The sequence below is a fragment of the Ursus americanus genome, chromosome 21, assembly GCF_024610735.1.
Source record: "Ursus americanus isolate L20-20 chromosome 21, mUrsAme1.1.p, whole genome shotgun sequence".
Taxonomy (NCBI): Eukaryota; Metazoa; Chordata; class Mammalia; order Carnivora; family Ursidae; genus Ursus; species Ursus americanus.
Window position 1 is genome coordinate 57,675,511 of NC_142147.1, and position 19,390 is coordinate 57,694,900.

Genomic DNA, 19,390 nt, shown 5'->3' on the forward strand with positions numbered 1-19,390 from the left:
GTGGCGCAGTCTCGTTAAGCGCCTGCCTTCGGCTCAGGGCGTGATCCTGGCGTTCCAGGATCGAGCCCCACATTAGGCTCCTCCACTAGGAGCCTGCTTCTTCCTCTCCCGCTCCCCCTGCTTGTGTTCCCTCTCTCGCTGGCTGTCTCTAAAAAATAAATAAATAAATTTTAAAAAAAGCAGTTACTTTTTTATACTATAATAATATTATATTATTTATATTATTATATTATTATATTATACTATAATAAAGAACTATAACAGTTCTTTATTATACTACACTAACTAATATATATTCATTTAATATATATTTTAATTATTAAAACAACTTTACATTACTGGTAAATCTCACTACATTATGACATTTTCAGGAATCCAATTTCCTAAAATTTTGTTAAGGATTTTTTAGTGTGTGTGTGTGCATCTATGCTCATATATTGGTCTGTAATTTTCTTTTCCTATCATTACCTGGTTTTGCTATCAGGACAATATTGGTTTTATAAAGTTAACTGAGAAGTGTTCCAGGTTATTACTTTTTTTTGGAAGAGTTTGATAGAATTTAGTTATTTCTTCATTAAATATTTGGTAGGATTCATTGGCAAAGCCATCTTGGCCCGAAGTTTTTAGTGAGAAGGTTTCTTACATTTATACACAGGTTAGCACTACTAGAAACTCGGATACTAATTACATATTTAATTTTTTAAAAAGATTTTTATTTTTTTATTTGACAGAGATAGAGACAGCCAGCGAGAGAGGGAACACAGCAGGGGGAGTGGGAGAGGAAGAAGCAGGCTCCCAGCGGAGGAGCCTGATGTGGGGCTCGAACCCAGAACGCCGGGATCACGCCCTGAGCCAAAGGCAGATGCTCAATGACTGAGCCACCCAGGCGCCCCTACATATTTAATTTTTAAAAGATTTTATTTATTTATTATTTGTCACACAGAGAGAGCACAAGCAGGGGGAGGGGTAGGCAGAGGGAGAAGCAGGCTCCCTTGCTGAACAAGGAGCTTGATGTGGGACTCGATCCCAGGACCCTGGGATCACGACCTGAGCCAAAGCCAGACGCTTAACCAACTGAGCCACCCAGGCGACCCTAATTAAATATCTTTAATGGACAAAGGATTTTTCAGATTATCTATTTATTCTTGAGTGGGCCTGGTAAGTTGGTATCTTTCAAAGAACTTTTGTCCTCCAAATTTTCATTTTCTGAGAAAGCTGTTTAAAATATCTGCACATTATCCATTATATGTTTCAAAGGTATCTAGCGCTGTACTTCCTTTCCTCGCTCATATTTATTATTTAAAGATTTTTATTTCTTTATTTGAGAGACACCACGAGAGGCGGGAGGGTCAGAGGGAGAAGCAGGGAGCCCAATGTGGGGCTCAATCCCAGGACTCACGGTATCTCTGGGATGCCGGAACCTTAGCCAAAGGCAGACGCTTAACCGTCAGGGCCACCCAGACGCCCCTCCTTGCTCATATTTGTAATATGCGGTTTCCCTTTTTTCCTGTTGGGTCTGGAGGTGTTACAATTTTACTTATTTATTCAAGCTATCTGCTTTGGAGGGGTTCAAAAGTTTTCCTGAAAATCTTTTTACAAATTAACAAAGTATATGAAACTGATTCTCTTTTCTTAAAGATTTTATTTGTTTACTTGAGGGGAGGGGCAGAGGGAGAGAGAGAATCTCAAGCAGACTCCGACTGGGGACTCGATCCCAGGACCCTGAGATCATGACTCAGGCTGAAGGCAGACACAACCGACCAAGCAACCCAGGCATCCCTATGAAACCAATTCTCAACACACAGGACATTAGGCAAACAACTTAATGCAAGATGGTAAATTCAGGCAAACCCCAAAAGTCACGCTGACCTAAAGACACAGAGTTTGGAATCTGGGTCTGCCAATCCACAGAGCACAGTGCAGGAGAAAGAGAACTTCAGATACATACACAGGGTCATCCTCAAGTATTCGGCTGAGTACTAAGCTGTATATACATGTAGGAAACGACCAGAGGTTGGGTGGAGGGAACACTCAAAAGGATAAGAGGAGGGGCGCCTGGGTGGCACAGTTAAGCGTCTGCCTTCGGCTCAGGGCGTGATCCCGGCGTTCTGGGTTCGAGCCCCACGTCAGGCTCTTCCACTATGAGCCTGCTTCTTCCTCTCCCACTCCCCCTGCCTGTGTTCCATCTCGTGCTGGCTGTCTCCCTCTGTCAAATAAATAAAATCTTAAAAAAAAAAAAAGGATAATAGGAAACAATTCGAAGACTAATATAGAGAACTGTTCCAACCGGTTTAAGCAGGGAAGCTCATGAAGCATCAGGTAAAGAATATAGAATGGTTATGTCTCAGTGGTGGGAGAGAAATTAGCCTTAAAATGAACACTGTAATAATTCTATCTAAAAATGTTTAGAATCAAGACCAAAAAAGATCATATAGTTTCCAAAGACATTAACCATGCAACAGAAAAAACAATCAAGACTATCTATAGAAATATATTTTCAGTACCCCCAAAAGGCAAAAGTGAGTGCTCACCCAAAATTATACCATGTTAACAATATCAGACAAAGATTTTAGAGCAAAGAATATTACTAAAGAAAAAGAGGGTCATTTCTTAATGATAAAGAGGCCTGCTTATGAACTGGACGTAACAGTAGAAAATTGTTATTCACCTAATTAAAAGAGGTCAAAATACATAAATAAAAAACTAATATATTAGTAAAACTAGTAAATTAACAATAATTAGTAAAAAAAATTAGTAAAACTAATATATTATACACAGAGACATAGGCAAATCCACTTTTTTTTTTTTTTTACCTTTTTTAAAGATTTATTTATTTGGGAGGAGAGGGGCAGAGGGAGAGAGAATCTCAACCAGACCCCCCCACCCAGCAGGGAGCCCAGTGTAGGGCTTAATCCCACAACCCCAAGATCATGACCAGAGCTGAAATCAAGAGTCGGATGCTCAACCGACTGAGCCACCCAGGTACCCAGCAAATCCACTTTTATATTCAGGGATGTCAATAATCTTCCAAAAAAAAAAAAAAAGGTTGAAAGGACACCCCCCCCCCCCCAATCAGTAAGGACGCAGAAAACTTAGACATTATCAACCGTATTAATCTAGTTGGCATTTGTGGAGCCCTCCATCAAACAGTACAATATACATTCATTTCGAGTTAACATGAAACATAAGAGAGCCCATATTCTGAGTCATAAACCAAGTCCCAATAAATGTAAACAATTCTTTTTTTTAGGGTTTTATTTATTTGTCAGAGAGAGAGCACAAGCAGGGGACTGACAGGCAGAGGGAGAAGCAGGCTGCATGCTGAGCAAGGACCCCGATGTGGGACTTGTTCCCAGGACCCCAGGATCAAGACCCAAGTCCAAGGCAGATGCTTAACCGCCTGAGCCATCCAGAAGTCCCAAATGTAAATAATTCAAGTCATAAAGTATGTACTCTGAATGCAATGGAATGAAATTAGAAATACATTACAAGAAAGATAAGGAAAATTCCAAATATTTGATATAACGCATTTCTAAAATGAGCCAGGTGTGAAAGAAGGAATTTGAAAGGAAACTGTGAAAGATTTTAAATTAAAATGAAAACATTACATATTAAGTTCTATGGGAGACAACTAAAGCAGTTCTTACAGGACCACTTTTGGTATTAAGCATCTATATTAGGAAAAAAGGTTTCTAAAAAGGATCTCAGCTTCCATGTTAAAAAGTAGCAAAGGAAATGAAATCCAGTAAAAGCAAAAGGCAGGGTGCTTGGTTGACTCAGTCAGAAGAGCACACAACTCTTGGTCTCCAGGTCGTGAGTTCCAGACCCATGTTGGGTGTAGAAATTACAAAAAAAACTAAACAAAAGCAAAAGGCAATGGTTTAAAAAAAAAAAGTCAAATTAGAAAAAAAAATGAAACAAAAATCAGCGCAACCAAGTGCTTTAAGAGGATAATAAAAGTGATAAACTTTGGATCAAGAAAAAGAGAGGTATAGACATTACCAATATAAGGTATGAAAAGTCACAAAAAGGAAGCCTCATTTAGGATGGAATCGGGACAGCAGGAGGAGCTATTATACCTGGCACTAGTTGTCCATTGTAGACCCAACAGGAAGAGTCAGACCTTGCAAGCCAATACCACTTTACTATCCCCCAGGAGTCAGTTACATCTCTTTCTCTCCTGGCAACAGCCGCGCCAATGATGGCGGCAGCTCAGTCAATGAGAAGCCATTATACTTAGAACTCTCAGTTTACTCCAGTGGACTTTTCGTTTATAACAGCCCTCCCAACTTCCCTTATCCTCTGTGAAAGAGCATTCCTCACCTTTGTTCTCTGGACTTGCCTAAGGTTTTGCTGAAGCTTGCTTGTCCGGACTGCAATTCTCAACTATTCCCCCATAACCACCCCCTTCTATGCTGGTAAAAATAAGTGGCAGTTTTATTTTTAAAGTTAAGGTTAGTTGTTGGACCAAAAGGGATCCAGAGAAGACCCCCAACAACTCTCAGGCTGGTGAACAAACAGGTGTTGGTACCCACAAAGCTGACTGTTACTGCTTTCTCACCAATCCTGGGGTTTGACGGTAAATTTTCTTCTGGATTTCAAGCTCCATGCTTTGTGTCTGAGCCCTCCAGCCCTTATTCAGGATGTTTTAAGGCCTTGTCTTAAAAAAAAAAAAATCTCTGACTGTCCTTGTTTGGCCTTTGGTGCAACTTTTTGGAATTGGACCATTCCTGGTGGGGCTGTGTTGACCTTCGGTGCAAGTCATGTTTGGAACGGGAATCTGACTGCTGGAGCTGCGCGAGCCTTTGGAACTGCGACTCCTTTTTGGAACCGGATGCTCCTGTAGGAACTGTGCCATTTTGAACTGTGTTGGCCTTTGGTCCAACTCCTTTTTGGGATTGGACTGTTCCTGTCATTACTGTGCCAGTTTGAAATGTGTAGACCTTCAGTCCAGGTCATTTTTGGTGCATCAGATAATTCTGGTTGGAACGGCGCCAGCCTTCAGTTCCACTCCCGTTCGGGATCAGACCGTTCCTGCTGTGACTGTGCCAGCCTCTGAACCAGACCGTTCCTGAAAAACCTCTAAGGAATGAGATCCCAGTCATCAAAATGCTTTTGAGGGCACCCCTCCCTACTGGGGACTCCAGTTTTATGTTTAAAAACTATGATCACTCATAAGCACATTTATGAATACATAGACTGACTTAACCACAAGAAATTTAGAGCTTCAGTGGCCATTTTGGGGAACTTTTGATCTCCCCAAACTTACTTATTTTACTCAAAATTCAATTAGAAAGCTGCAGTTCCTAAAACAAACAAAAAACCCTGAATGGGATGCCTGTCTTACATGGTATCTCAAGTCTTCCAGATGTATTCAGGGTTCTAAGTTTGTCTCTTTGTAACATACCGTTTCTAAATTAACTGAAGCAAACAATTAAAGAAGTCAAAATGGCTTGAGGCCTCTTTTTCTCTTCTATCTCATCTTCTTTGTCTGCAGACACATGGCAACAAAATTCAGGTTTGCACACAGAAACCTGATGAAACTGTTTATGACTATTACGACAAACACAAAATTGTCTTTTAAGAATATTCTGGTCTACTTTTAGATGTTGATCCACCTGGGTAGCATTTGACTCTATGCTTATTAATGGACTGAACCAGGATCTTTCTCTTTTAGTTAAAAGGATCAGATGGAATGGGAAATCGCCCACTCCAGATTTTGTTAATATGGCAAACCAGCCCACTCACATCCCAGATGAGTCACCTAAAAGACCACCAAAATTCTCAGTTCTTGACCCTAGCAAATGATAGTCCCTGAACAAAACAAAAGCCCTGCTAGTTGCTATTTTTGCAAAAAGCCAGCATTTTTTTGGGGGGGGGGAACAGACTGTTACAAATTTGACTGTTCCAGGAACCTTCAGCCCTTAGCCAATCTTACTAATGTCTTCCTAATTCCCAATGATGGGCGTCTGAGAACTACAGGGGCTCTTTCCAATCCTCCCTCTTAGTCAGCTTGGAGAAACTATTTTCTGGTTTGGGAGTGAATCTCTGTCATTGACACGAGAGCTACATTCTCAGTGTGTAACCCCACTGCTATAAAGCTGCCCCTGCCTCAGAGTACGAGAGCTGTTCAGACAGTGGGGGTTCTCTAACAGACTTCAACAGGAGCCAGTGTCTGTACCTACTCCCTTCTGTCTAGGCCCTTTGAGAGCTACTCACCCATTTTCTCCGTACTCTGCCCCTATTCACTTATTGAGCCAAGATTTCTTAGAAAAGTATCATGCCAGACTTTCTCCCCAAAAGGTGGAATAACTCTAGAATTTTACAGTAGTAATCAAAATAGCCAATCAGGAGAACTAAATGACTATCTGACATCTCTTATTCTGTCTCTGATAGCACTACAACCGACTCTGGAGATACTGGTCGTGTGTTCCTATTGTATCAGCTACCATCCTCTCTCTGGGAAAAATCCTCAACAGATATTGGCAAAATCCACAGTGTACCTCCCATCAAGATTCAAAACCTCTTCCCATAATCAATGCCCTATAAATAAAGAAGCCCTTCAGGGTATCAAGCCCATAATAGATTATAAGGTCTCATTATCCCCTGCCTTATTTTCCATAACACTCCTGTCTTAACTGTGAGAAAACCCAAAGGCCAAGGATGGGGGTTTGTCCAGGACCAAATACCAAGTAACCGGTTACCCCTCAGCACCCTGTTGTTCCGAACTCCCACCTGCTGCTAACATCCATGCCCACAGTAAACAAAATCTTTAGTATTCCATTTGATAAGGTTAGCCAATATCGTTTTGTTTTCACTTGGAAAGAACAGACCACACCTGGACAGTCATGCCCCAAGGTTTCACAGAGACCTTCTTACTTTTCACAAATCTTACAACTTGATTTGGATGATAGAAAGTTCTCTGCAGGGTCTACTTTGTTGCAAGATGTAGATGATTTGCTTCTCTGCTCTCCTTCTCAAACCTCTTCACAGGAAGACCACACCTAACCTGTTTTAAGTTTTTGGCCTTAAAGGGACATAAAGTCTCCAAAGAAAACATTGCAATTTACTCAGTCTCAGGTTAGATACTTAGGGTGCCTGATCTTGAAACAAGGACTACATTTGGATCCAGACGAAACCCCTCACAAGTGCTTAACGTTGACAGGTTACCTTTTGACTCTCCATGAGAACTTACGGGAAACTCCGCTAACCAATGCCTATTCTGTTCATGGTTTACTGATGGTTCTTAAAGAAGGAAAATGGTAAATACTGTGCTGGGTAGGCCACTGCAACTCCCTTTGAAGTCACTGATGTGGAACCTTCAGCTTTGGCTACCTCAGCCCGAAAGCTGAGTTCTATGCCCTTAATGCAGCTGTACCTTTAGCCAAGGGTAAAACCGCAAACATTTATGCCAATAGCCAATATGCCTTTGGGGTAGCTCACGACTCTGGAATGTCATGGAAACAACGTGTCCTTACCTCTGATGGGAATAATGTTAAGAACGGCTCCTATGTCCAAAATTTATTAGATGCCATACTTCTGCCAGCTGCTCTGGGTATTCATTCCAGACACAACTCGCCGGGGACGAAGTAACCCACCGCACCAGTATCTCTGCCACAAATGCCGCTCTCAAGGAAACCAATACCCAGACCTTTGTCGTGGTCCAAAGGGATGTTCTCCAAAAAGGTAAATGTTGGAAAAATTGACAGGAGATACCCAGCAATTGGCAACAAAGAGGGAAAAACAATACTGGAAACGTAATTGTTGCCTTACTAAAAAGAGATAACTCTGGTTTGAGCCCAATAACAATTCAGCCATATCACAAGTTCTGAAATTTCCACTACTTACAAATGGATACACATTACAGGCGCCTGGGTGGCTCAGTAAGTTAACGGGCCAACTCTTGATCTTGGCTCAGGTCATGATCTTGGGGTCCTCTGACTTAGCTGTGTCTGGTTCCACATTCAACGGGGAGTCTGCTTGAGGATTCTCTCTCCATCTCCCTCTGCCCATTCCCCCACTCGCAGGCTCTCTAAATCAATCAATCAATCTTTAAAAAAACAAATGAATATTCGTTAAACCACTGGTCTACTGACAAAATGATAGCACTCATGAACCAATGTTGCTGAGAAAAGGTTAAGAAGTCCACTAACATACCTACCTCACTTGTCCCACCTGTCCAAAATACAATCTCAGGTACCTGTCCATACTGACCCTGGGCATTTCAAAGTACCCAACACAATTTCAGGTTTGGCAAATGGGTTTCATACAGCTTACCCCATCTCATGGTTATAAATGTTTTAGGTGTGATTTGTGGGTTTTCTCATGGATCATAGCTTTCCCTTGAAAACAGGCCAGTGCCTCCTCTGTGGCTCTTGGATAAGGTTATCCATAGGGGTGCTTGGGGCTCATTCGGTTGAGTGTGCAACTCTTGGTTTTGGCTGAGGTCATGATCTCATGCATTGTGGGATCAAGCCCCATGTCAGGCTCCGCACCCACTGGGGAGTCTCCTTGAAGATTCTCTCCCTCTGCCCCCCCCCTAAAATAAGTAAATCTTTTTTAAAAATTTTTTTATTATTTATTTTTCAGTAAATCTTTTTTAAAAAGAGTAAAGATTATCCCTGTATGGAAAACCTCTCTCAAACTTCATAGTGGCCAGAGAACCCATTTTACTGGCCAGGTATTTTGACATTTCTGTGCTTGGCCAGTTTTATGACACTTTCATTGTGCATATCAACCTCAATCCTCAGTTCGCTAAATGCACTAATGGCACTATTAAGACTCAGTTGGCAAAACTTCTAGAGACTCTCCAATACCTTGGCCATGGCTGTGAAATCTTCGAAGCCTCAGATCCACCCCCTCGGGAACTCATAGACTTTCACCCTTTGAGGTAGTCACACGATGTCCAAAGCACTTGGCCCCTGCCTTCTTTGACCCACAGTTGAGAACACTGTGTGAAGGCCTAATTACGTCTAGTAAAGATAAGCATGCCTTGGTGGAGCAGTCTTCTCACACAGCACTGCCCAGTGACCTTAGGCATCATACTGGGCAACCTGGAGATTCGGGCGGTTAGAAAAGACGCCTCTGGACTCTTCAGCCCCACTAGAAAGGCCCGTCGGGAACAGCTAACCAACCCTTGTGCCACCAAACTCCAGGGAACAGACTCTTGGGTTTCTGTAACACCTCTAAAGAAAGCACCGACCCTTGATTGGCTCTGCACATCATCTGGTGACTTGAAAGTAAAGATTTCTTGGAATCAAAGAAGACATCTGACGACAGCTTTCCCAAGATGTGCAAAACAAGCCTGTGTACCTTTTTCACTGTAGCTTCTTCTTTAATGGGAAGACAGTGCCCGTCTGCATTTTCCAAGCCCTGGCAAAAAAGGGGAACATCTTTTGATTGTGGCCTTTCAGAAACAGCCTCATGATCTTGGGACAAGTTAATTTTCACTTACTTTTTTTTATGGCTTAGAAGGTTCAGAATTCAGAAGTCTCTTTCATCTGAACTATTAACGGACTTTAGATTCATCTCCTAATTCATGGTCTCTAAATTTGCAACCTTACAGGCTGTATTAGCAATAACCCATTTGCTTTCAAATAGTTTTTTGAGATGACAGTACTATTTTAAAACATCTTTGAAGTCTTGTTGTTTTGCAAAAAGTTCATCAGCTCTTGCTTCATGTTCATATCCGTGCTCTATCTTCCCAAATGCACTTGGTTCACTCTTTCAGTGTGCTCTTGCAGTATTCGCTAGTCTGTTTTCACAATCACTTTAAACAAACACTTCCAAGAGGAATACATCACTCTGGGTTTGCCTTCATAGGAAGAACCTTTCTCCCCTAAGTTGGAGTAAGTGCCAATAAATATTTTGTTTGACTTTCAGACCTAGGGTCCTTGTTTAGAACCGTCATACAATTTGAAATTGTAACTTCTAATTTGTGTATAATTTTTTGTATTTTGTTGACTGTTGAGCTTTTTAAATTTTTAAAAAATGATCACCCAATAAGGTGATGCTGGCTCGATGCTTCAAGAATCTGAGTTTCTCCCTCCTAACCTTCCTTATTCCTCAAATGTGGCCTTAAATGGTTTCCACTGGCAACGCACTTTCCTTCCAATTTTGGACATGACAACCTTCCTAGTACTGAGGGACAAAACCAGTAAATATAAAGACTCTGAGTACTGATCGGCAATGCATTCAAAGAAAGATCTTAATCAAAAGGGGGGAAATGTGGAAATTAATAAAAGGAAACCTCATTTAGAATGGAGTCGGGAGGACAGCACAGGGTGCTCTCATGTTTTGCACTAGTTGTCAATTGCAAACCCAACAGGAAGAGATGGACCTTGCAAGCCAATACTACTTTATTAACCTAGCAGGAGGAAGGAAGATTTCTTCCTCACCCTGGCAACAACGCAGCCAATTAGGGACAGTAACCGCTCAGCCAATGAGAAACCACTGTAGTTCCAACACCCAGTTTACTCCAGTAAAACTGGGACTTTTAGTTTATAACAGCCCTTCCTAACTTCCCCTTTCCTCTATAAAAAAGCATTCTTCACCTTTGTTCTCCGGACTTGCTTATGGTTTTGCTAAAACTCACTTGTCCTGGGTTGCAATCTCAGCTATTCCCTAATAAACTTTTTTTTTTCTGGTAAAATAACTGGTAGTTTTATTTTTAAGGTTAACACAGGAATAAGAGAGGTGGCATCAGTAAAGATTCTGCAGGTAGTAAAATAGTAAGAGAATAGTTTAAAAAGTTTGACTGCTTAAATAAAATGAACTCCTTAAATGACACAAACCACCAATGCACACTGTAGGGGAAAAAAGATAACTTCTATAGATCTATATCTACTATGAAAATTAAACTTGTAATTACAAATCTTCCCATAAAATAAACTCCAGACCCAATTATTTCACTGGTGAATTCTCCAAAACAAGGAATAACACCAATTCTTCACAAACTGTTCCGCAAAATTAAAAATCGGGGAATACTTAACCAACATAATGTGTAAAGCCAGTATTATGGTGATACCAACTAAACCCAGGCATTAAGGAAAATTAGAGACTAACATCCCGCAGGAGCATAAATGCAAAAATCTTAAAAAAAAAAAAAAGGCAAATAAATACAAAAGTACATAAAAAGAACACATCATGACCAAATGGGGCTCACCTTAGAAATGTGAGGTCAGTTTAAGTTTTTAAAATTAGTCAATGTAATTAATCATTAAAAGACTAAAAGTGTAAAGAAAAAAAAAGCCCTAAGACTGTGGTAACCACTATCCAAGAGATTCTCTTAGACATCCCTACCTGTTGTGGAGTCCCCTTCCACTTAGAATAAGTCAGGAATGTTAACACATCACTTCTAGGAAAAGGTTTTAACAGATACTGTGGTTTTGTTTTTGTGTGAGCTCTCTACCGGATCACTTGATTTGGAACTGTCTCTAAAATGGAACACTTTCAGCAAAAGTATGAAAGCAATGGAATGAGCTACTGATGCACAGGACACTGATGAGTCACAAGATAATTATGCAGCGTTAAAGCCAGGTACATAAGAGTACGTATTAAAGTGTTACCTGTGTACCTAAATTTTTCCATAGATATAAAATTCTGGGAAATGCAAAGAAATCTACAGTGACAGAAAGCAAGATGAACGGTTGCCTGGGAATGGGTAAGGGGGAGAGGGACTGTAGGACAAATAAGAAAACTTGGCTTCGCAGGTACAAACATGTATCAAAACTTATCAAACTGTATACTATAAATATGTGCCGTTAATTGCAGAAAATGCTTCGATTGATTGCTCTAACAGTGACCATAACCATAAGAGACACTAATATGGGAATCCTGAGAATTTCTGTAAAACCTCATTGCAAAGCCATAGTGATGGTAACATGTGGATGTACCTTTTTAAGAGTCACATTCCCTACAGTTCGCTCCTAACTCCAGATTAATCAGTATCTCTGTGCCAATTATGATACCTATCTAGTCTTTTTAGGGGACAGTGACATCTGCCTACTAAATAATAGATTTCAGGGGGGCACTGGCAGGTCCCAGAGGGTCAAGTTCTCATCAAGAGAATATGGGACTATGAAACATCCCTCTGGATCAAGGCAACCAATTCATACTGCTCCCAGATACACCAGAGGCTGTCACAACTGCCCACTGCTCAGGGTGACCTTGATCACACAAATAATCTTGGCATACAGGCCAAAAGATTATGCCCACCAAGATCAGTATTCTTTCATAGGAGGCCTTCAGCAGTAATGCAAGTTAGGCTAAAATGAGAGCTGTTCTTTGCTTGCCATTCTGCTAACACCACTGAGACACAACATTTGGAGCTCTCACAAAAGCTGTTCCTCCCTTCGTGCTGGCAGAACCCCTTCTGTTCTCGATACAATGGACAGAGTGAACAGAATCCCCCAAAATATAGTTTAAAACCTAAGACATTTGTTGCAAAAACAAAACAATATGAGATGGGAATTCCTAAGGCAGGTGACTTGGAGGCTGGACAAGTCTATCATGAGTGCAAAATGAGACCGACAAAGCCCATGAAAAATGGAAACCTTCTTCGCAAGCAGCCAGAACAAAGCTTGCAACCTTCTGACCAAAACTAGGTCACGTCCATGCTTGTACTAGCTGGTGGAGAAGAAGGCAGGAAGGGGTGAGGATCCTTAATGGGCTCCAGGTACTGATGACTCCCTCTAGGGAAGGGAGGAGGAGCAGAGGTCTGCCTATTAGAAAACGTTTGGGGGACTTACACACAATGTGGGACTCTGCCATTCCATACATGGCTGTTGTTTTGTTTTGTTTTTCAGAGACACGGGCAGTGACAGAACTCTGGCAAGGCTCCTGGACAGGTTACAGAGTGCAACACTGCACCAGAAAGCTTCCCACATAGGTGGCATTCAGAACATGCTTTAATGTATGAGGTTCAACTTCTGGCTGATGGCTACTCACGAAGGCTAATCTCAGAGCTTCTCTCTGCTGTCAGTCACTATGTTGAACAAGGAAACGGTGTATTCCCTGCCATCCTAAGGCCTTTCTCCAGTGTGAACTTTCCAATGTCGGATGAGGGAAGCTCTTTGCCTGAAGGCCTTCCCGCACTCGCTGCACTTATACGGTCTTTCTCCAGTGTGAATTCTATGGTGCTGAACAAGTACATGTTTATGGCTAAAGGCTTTTCCACAGTCATTGCACACATAGGGCTTTTCACCATTGTGAACTCTCTGGTGTGCAATAAGGTCAGAGCTCTGGCTAAAGAACTTCCCACATGCAATGCACTCATAGGGCCTTGCTCCAGTATGAACACTCCAGTGTTTAATGAGTCTGTATTTGTGACCAAAGTATTTCCCACATTCGCTGCACTCGTAAGGCCTTTCTCCAGTATGGATACTCTCATGCTGAACAAGTGTGGATTTGTGGCTGTAGGCTTTCCCACATTCACTGCACTTGTAAGGCCTTGCTCCAGTGTGGACTCTCTGGTGTACAATAAGGTTGGAGCTATGATTGAAAACTTTCCCACATATGCCACACTCGTATGGCATTTCTCCAGTGTGGATCCTCTGGTGCTGAGCAAGTATGGGTTTGCGGCTGAAGGTTTTCCCACATTCGCTGCACTCATAAGGCCTTTCTCCAGTGTGGACTCTCTGGTGCTGGACAAGTGAGTCTTTGCGGCTGAAGGCTTTCCCACATTCGCTGCACTCATAATGCCTTTGTCCACTGTGAAAGGCATCCACACATTTGGTGTTACTGTTTGGCTTCCACTTACTATGAGGGGCATGGTGCTGGAAAATGCTTGAGCTAGTTGGGAAGTCCTTATAACCCTTCCCTATAGTAAAAGGCATCTCCAATGGTTCAGGAGGGGAGCTGTTCACCAGCAAGGTGCTGCCCTTGTCCCCTCTGAAGGGTTCCTCTCCACTGCGCTGCTTCTGGTGATGAAGGTTTGCACTGAAGCGGAATTGTTTCCCACATGCCCCACACATGTATGATTTCTGCCCAGGGTGCGTTCCCTGGTGCTCAGCCACGTGCAAAATGTCTTTCAAGACCAGGCCACAAGTCTCACAGGGGCGGGCCTTCTGGGTAGAAGGACCTGCCTTGGGAGTCCTGACCTGTGACACTCCCACAGAAACGTTCTGCTCAAAAGCTATCTCCTCATCCTCCATTCCATGCCAACAACCTGAAAGCAGACAAATGGAGAGGACAAGTGCAAACTGACACTGATGGAAGAGGGAGCCTCATTATAAATGTGTGTCTAACCAAAACAAAATCAAGGTCATAGGACTGCTGTCAGAACAAGAGGCCCAAGCTCAAGTTGAGTAAAGGGCTGCTATGCAGTAGCTGGCATCTACAGATCATAGAATGGAAGAGTCCAAGGAAAAAAAAAAAAGAAAAAAGGAATGGAAGAGGCCTTGACAGGAGAGGACAGGGTACAGCCTGTAGGGTACAACCCAGGAAGAACACTTCACCTGGGGACAGGTGAGAGCCGTGCAGCTGTGTCTACTGAATAGCTACCACTGAACAGCTGGTATTTAAGGACTATTTGGGGTATGTGCACATCTCATAACATACTAAGTATAGGCCAGTGTTGGGGAGCACTACAGAGGGAGCAGTGGAGAGGAACAGGTGAGATATGGAAGCAGAGGTGGGCAACAGGCAGAGGCCAAAGGTCAGAGCACAAGACAAGTGTGTACATGGGAAAATAAAGTGTGGGGAGAGAGGTTAGGGAATGACCAGAACCCAGCCCCAACATCACATCCTTCCCCACTCCCATTCCCGAGGGCCACACCCACCCTGAGCCTCTCTGGTCCTGGCTGGAGTAGCATCTGCCCAGTCAGATCCCCAGGGCTTGCTGCCCAGCTCCAGTGAGGTAACCCCACGGGACATGGAAGATTCATATCCTAAGGAGAAGACGAGACAGGCAAATGGCCAGCACTAGTCTGGGTAACCCACAACCCAGAGAAGAAAACTAAGTATGAGAAAAATAACCTCAAAGTAGGGTCTTGCACAAATAGCTCAGTGGTCTCAGCAAGTGGTGACCACTCTGGTCCCTGCAATTCCTGACCCAGGCAGGCCATTGGAAACATCAGCTAGAGGAAGGGGTCAGAAACTGGGGCACAGGGGTGCATGGATCTGGACAGGGCACCCAGTCAGGGAGAGGACAAGCTCTGATACAGGAAGGACTGGACTGCCCTTGGGATATAGGGGAGAGGCAGAGCCCAGTACAGGATACTGGGGTGGGTGTGATGGCCTTACCCAGCGAGGCCATAAGTGCCAAGTTCTCCAGCATCACATCTCGGTACAGGAGCCTTTGAGTCTCATCAAGGAGCCCCCACTCCTCCTGGGAGAAGTACACGGCCACGTCCTCAAAGTTCACCTGTCCCTGCCACAATGGGGAGAGCCGAGTCCATGAGCAGCCTCTCTCCCAAGGACCCCCATCCAGGCCCCCACAGATCTCCCTCCTGTACTTCTTCCTACCTAATTCCTCAACTCAGAGGAAATACAGGGACTGGGTGCCAATGGTGTCCGCACTCTCCTAATTGTTCCTTTGATTACTGTGTCCACCCACAGCAACAATAGGCGGGTGGTCAGAGAGGCACCATCTAACCTCTGGGCCTGGCCTGCAGGGCTGCACTCTGCCCTACCACCTCCTGCCAGCCAGTTCTCCTGGGGCTGCTAAGATCATGCTATCAGACAACCAAAGTTGGGCTCACCTTTCTCCTTTAAGTTCACGTTACTTTGCATGTGCGCATTATTCTTTTGGATTATACTCTGTCTCACGACTCTGGCCCCCTACGCAGTCACTGGCCTCCACCATCACCTTCCTGGCTCACTAACTGCACTGCACTGTACATTCCTCCTCCTAAACCGCCTACACACCATCTTCTACTTTTTGGATGTCTGCATCATGAACCCCTCCACAGATGTCCAGTCCCATCTCCAGCAGGTCACCTGACACCTCCATTCGGTGTTCTCTGGAACATCTTAGACTCTTCCCATGGGCAACAAATTTAAAATCCTAATATCCAATCTGAGTTATGTCTACCACTGACTTTCCCAGCTGATGGAGCATCTACCCTTCCAGCTGATAAGGGCTAAAATCTTGGGGTTCTCTCTTTCTCTCTCATATCAAAAAAATAAATAAATAAAAATCTGATCCAACACTTCTCCCACCTACACAGCTACCCTCCGGCCCATCCCTTACTACCACTCATGTGGAATGTTGAAGCAGCCTCCTCCCTGGTCTCCTCCTGTACACCATAGCTCCCTTTACCCTCACCATACAGTCTGTTCTCAACTTGGCATCCAGAGGGGGCTTGTTAAAACCTGGATTAGATCACCTCCCTCCCCTGCTCCACACCCCGATGGCTACACAACCCTCAGAACAGAGGCCTGGCTTGTCAGCTGGCCACTCCAGACCTGACTCCTGTCCACCTGCTCCTGATTCCTACCATACACGGGGGAGACCTGTTGTTTCTTGAAAATTCCGATCTCAGTCTCTCCTCCAAGTATATGCACGTTAGTTCCTAGACCTGGAACAACTGTCCACATCTTATTCCAACAGTTACCTAAAACTGGAACCCTTCTGTATAACCCCTGGCCTGGACTCAGAATCCTGGGCTGAGGATATCTCCAGGGTCCTCAGACTCAAGAGCTGGGAGAGTGTAAGTAGGGTGTTGTATGACACCACAATCCTGGAGACCATGTGGGTGGGGGTGGGACAGATGAGAGCACAGACACCCTTCCCTCACCTGTAGAGGGTCCATAATTACTTCTGAGTTCATTGGAACCTGTGGGAAGAGGGAGACTGTGAGAGACAAGCAACCACGAAGGAGCTCATGCCCTGCCCTGCTACAAACACCCAGGGCTAACTGCCTACCCTCTGTGCCTAAGTCTTTAGGGCCACCTAACAGCTGTGTTACCTCGGACTAGGTCTGTCTTTCTGTGCCTCACCTAACCTCGTTTGTTTGTTTGTTCCATAAGCAGTCTATGAAATATTTTTAAAGCCTTCGGATTGCGTCCCTCCCCTGTTTAGAACCTTCCATACCCGGGGATGTACTGTATGGTGACTAACATAATAAAAAATCATTAAAAAAAATAAAAAATAAATTAAAAAAAAGAGTAAAATGAAAAAAAAAAAAAAAAAAGAACCTTCCATACCTCCCGGCACGCTCACAATGACGGAAGAGCTGCTCAAGCTGTGACTGCAGGTATAACTCCTCCTCACACTCTGATCCTTTCACACACCAACGGCCCCAGGTTTCCCGAAGGCTCCGTTTGTGTCGCTTCCCAAGCCTTTGCACATGCTGGCCCCTCCGTCCGCGACGTCCTTCCACACCCCACCATACCGGTGATCTGAAATGGGGCCCAACCAGGGGCGCCCCTGCTGTCTGGACACAGGGACCTAAGCTGCAGGGACCTGAGTCGGCTCTCATTCGAGGTTCTGGGTTCAGAAACAGAGGTCGCGGGAGGACGCGAGGACGCAACACCCACCTGCGCCGCGTCCGTCAGTGCGGCCGCCGCCACCGGAACCTGTGGACCGGGAAGGCGCGCGGAGGGGAGGGGGTCATTAATGGTCGACAGGTGCGAGGACGCGATCCTCAGGCCCGCCTCTGTTCAGGGGAAACAACGCCTCCTCTCGCGTTTGCTCTCTCGTATCACTTAGGCCTGACACAGCGATCTGGAAACTAACCTGCTGGGTTAATCCAAAAACAAACAAAATGTCTGCTCAACGAGGGAACGGAAATCCCACCCTGACGTCTCCCGCACCAACAGAAACACTCCTCTCCCGGGCCTTCATTGGCCCAGCACCGCGGAGAATCCTGGGTAATGTAGTTTCCTCCGAAACCACACAGGCGAGGGGCCTCTGCGCGGCTCCGGAGCAGAGGCCACCACGTAGCTGGCGGCGCCTACAAATTGCGTCTTCTTGAGGTCGCTTTCCCTTAAAGGTGCCGTTCCCGTATCCCCGATGAGTGTAATCTGTAACGCGTTACAGAAATGTTTAGAGATATTATTTCAGGACTCTTTACGCAGAGAACGCGCACCGAAAAATTCAATGGACACACCATATGCTAATCTCACTCAGATTTTTATAACTGGAAGCTAATAAGCATTGTTATCAAATAAATCTTGTAGCCTGCATCTCTAGAGTTAGTTTCGTGAGCCTCAGCATTGAGGGTCAGGAACAAGAGAAGACGCCAGACACCCGACGGTGTGGAACATGAAGAGGCATGTCAAGCACTGCTAAAGCACGTGGGCAATGTTTGCATCTCTGGTTACCTCAGAAATCATTCCTCCTGCCTGTATAATCAGTGATTGTGTAGAACACAGATGTAACACTTTTTTACAAGATAATATTTCTGACTCTGTATACAGAGAGGTATTCAATTCCTTACAGGTATGTTACAAATCTCTGAGAGGAAGGCGATTTACCAAATGTCATTCAGGATTCAGGAGGGCAATAAGAAGAGTCTCCATGCAGAAGAAAGAGCCACAGAATTAATCGGCCGTCGACTTAGAGCCCTAATGTCTTTCCCACGTCAAAGACCATACCTATAAAACTATCATCCTGTGTAAAACAGAATATATAATGTTTCTTAGGCATTCCTTGTCGCTTGCTCCCCTTACATGACCCTCTGCCCCCCGGAGTTCACCCGACATTTTCGATAATCATGCCCTTGATGTCTTTATAGTTTTACCACCTATGTTTATTTCCCTAAATGACAGTCTATAGTCACATGCCACATTGAGGCCTGAACTAAAGAACTAATGCCACTTGGGTCTCTATCATTTCATGTTCTCAACTCCAATACTGACTCCTCACCTCCTTTCTAGAGTACTTTTGCTAGTACTTAACACCTACTTCCAGAAAATCCCAGGAAGGAGTGAATGCTTCATCTTCTTTTGTTCTCAGGCATTCCAAGCAGTGATGGATTCAGTCACTGCTCAGCCCACAAATAAAAGGTACAGAAGAATTGGGGAAATGAAGACTGACTCAAAAGAAATGGAGTCAGTGGTAAGGGAGGTGCTGGGAGAACACATACTAAAGTGGTGGCATTTCTTTTACTAATGCTTCCTGGTGTCAACAATGGTCCAGCATCCTTCCAACCTGCAGGGAGTTTGCTTTGTGTCTGGAGATGAAAGGGCAGTGGGAACACGGAGTAGAAAGGGATGAGGGGGGGAAATGTGGGAGTGACAGCGTGTTGGCTTATGGTTTTGAAGCCCATTGTCCTACTTGAACACCAATGTTGGGCCCTTAAAATTGGAAAGGGCACAGATGTGTGGGGTGAGGGAGGAAGGTGAACACTTGGGGTCCACAACTATCCCCCCACCTCGTTCAGAACTGCGTCATTTTTCCCTCACACATCAGGCATCGCTTCACCACCGCTGTCTTTGATATTGG

The 19,390-nt window shown here is 44.1% G+C and overlaps 1 protein-coding gene across 7 annotated transcripts; it reads right to left on the reverse strand.

Moving 5' to 3' along the window:
- Positions 1 to 919: 919 nt before the first annotated feature.
- On the reverse strand, positions 920 to 17,740 carry ZNF772 (zinc finger protein 772). Of its 7 annotated transcripts, none has more exons than XR_015720817.1 (6): positions 17,149 to 17,739; positions 16,740 to 16,778; positions 15,244 to 15,370; positions 14,781 to 14,888; positions 7,849 to 14,167; positions 920 to 5,082 (listed from the first exon to the last, which is right to left on the reverse strand). XR_015720817.1 is itself a non-coding variant. In XM_045773747.2 (6 exons), the coding sequence occupies exons 3-6, from the start codon at positions 16,770 to 16,772 to the stop codon at positions 13,023 to 13,025; spliced, it is 1,413 nt and encodes a 470-aa protein (XP_045629703.1). In that variant the 5' UTR covers positions 16,773 to 16,778; positions 17,149 to 17,378; positions 17,482 to 17,739; the 3' UTR covers positions 920 to 13,022. The 7 variants fall into 7 exon arrangements, 6 of the variants coding, with proteins under 6 accessions (XP_045629703.1, XP_045629706.1, XP_045629705.1 ...); XM_045773747.2 differs by having other exon boundaries at positions 920 to 14,167; positions 17,149 to 17,378; positions 17,482 to 17,739; XM_045773750.2 differs by having other exon boundaries at positions 920 to 14,167; positions 15,244 to 15,364; positions 17,482 to 17,740.
- Between the last annotated feature and the right edge of the window lie 1,650 nt (positions 17,741 to 19,390).

Excerpts from the sequence above, each read along its gene's own strand:
- ZNF772 (XM_087853318.1), bottom strand. The coding sequence starts at position 16,772 with ATGAACTCAGAAGTAATTATGGACCCTCTACAG. Across the intron at positions 14,889-15,243 it reads GGCACTTATGGCCTCGCTGG|GATATGAATCTTCCATGTCC; the intron begins GTAAGGCCATCA and ends TCTTCTCCTTAG. Across the intron at positions 14,168-14,780 it reads CAGGACCAGAGAGGCTCAGG|GTTGTTGGCATGGAATGGAG; the intron begins GTGGGTGTGGCC and ends GTCTGCTTTCAG.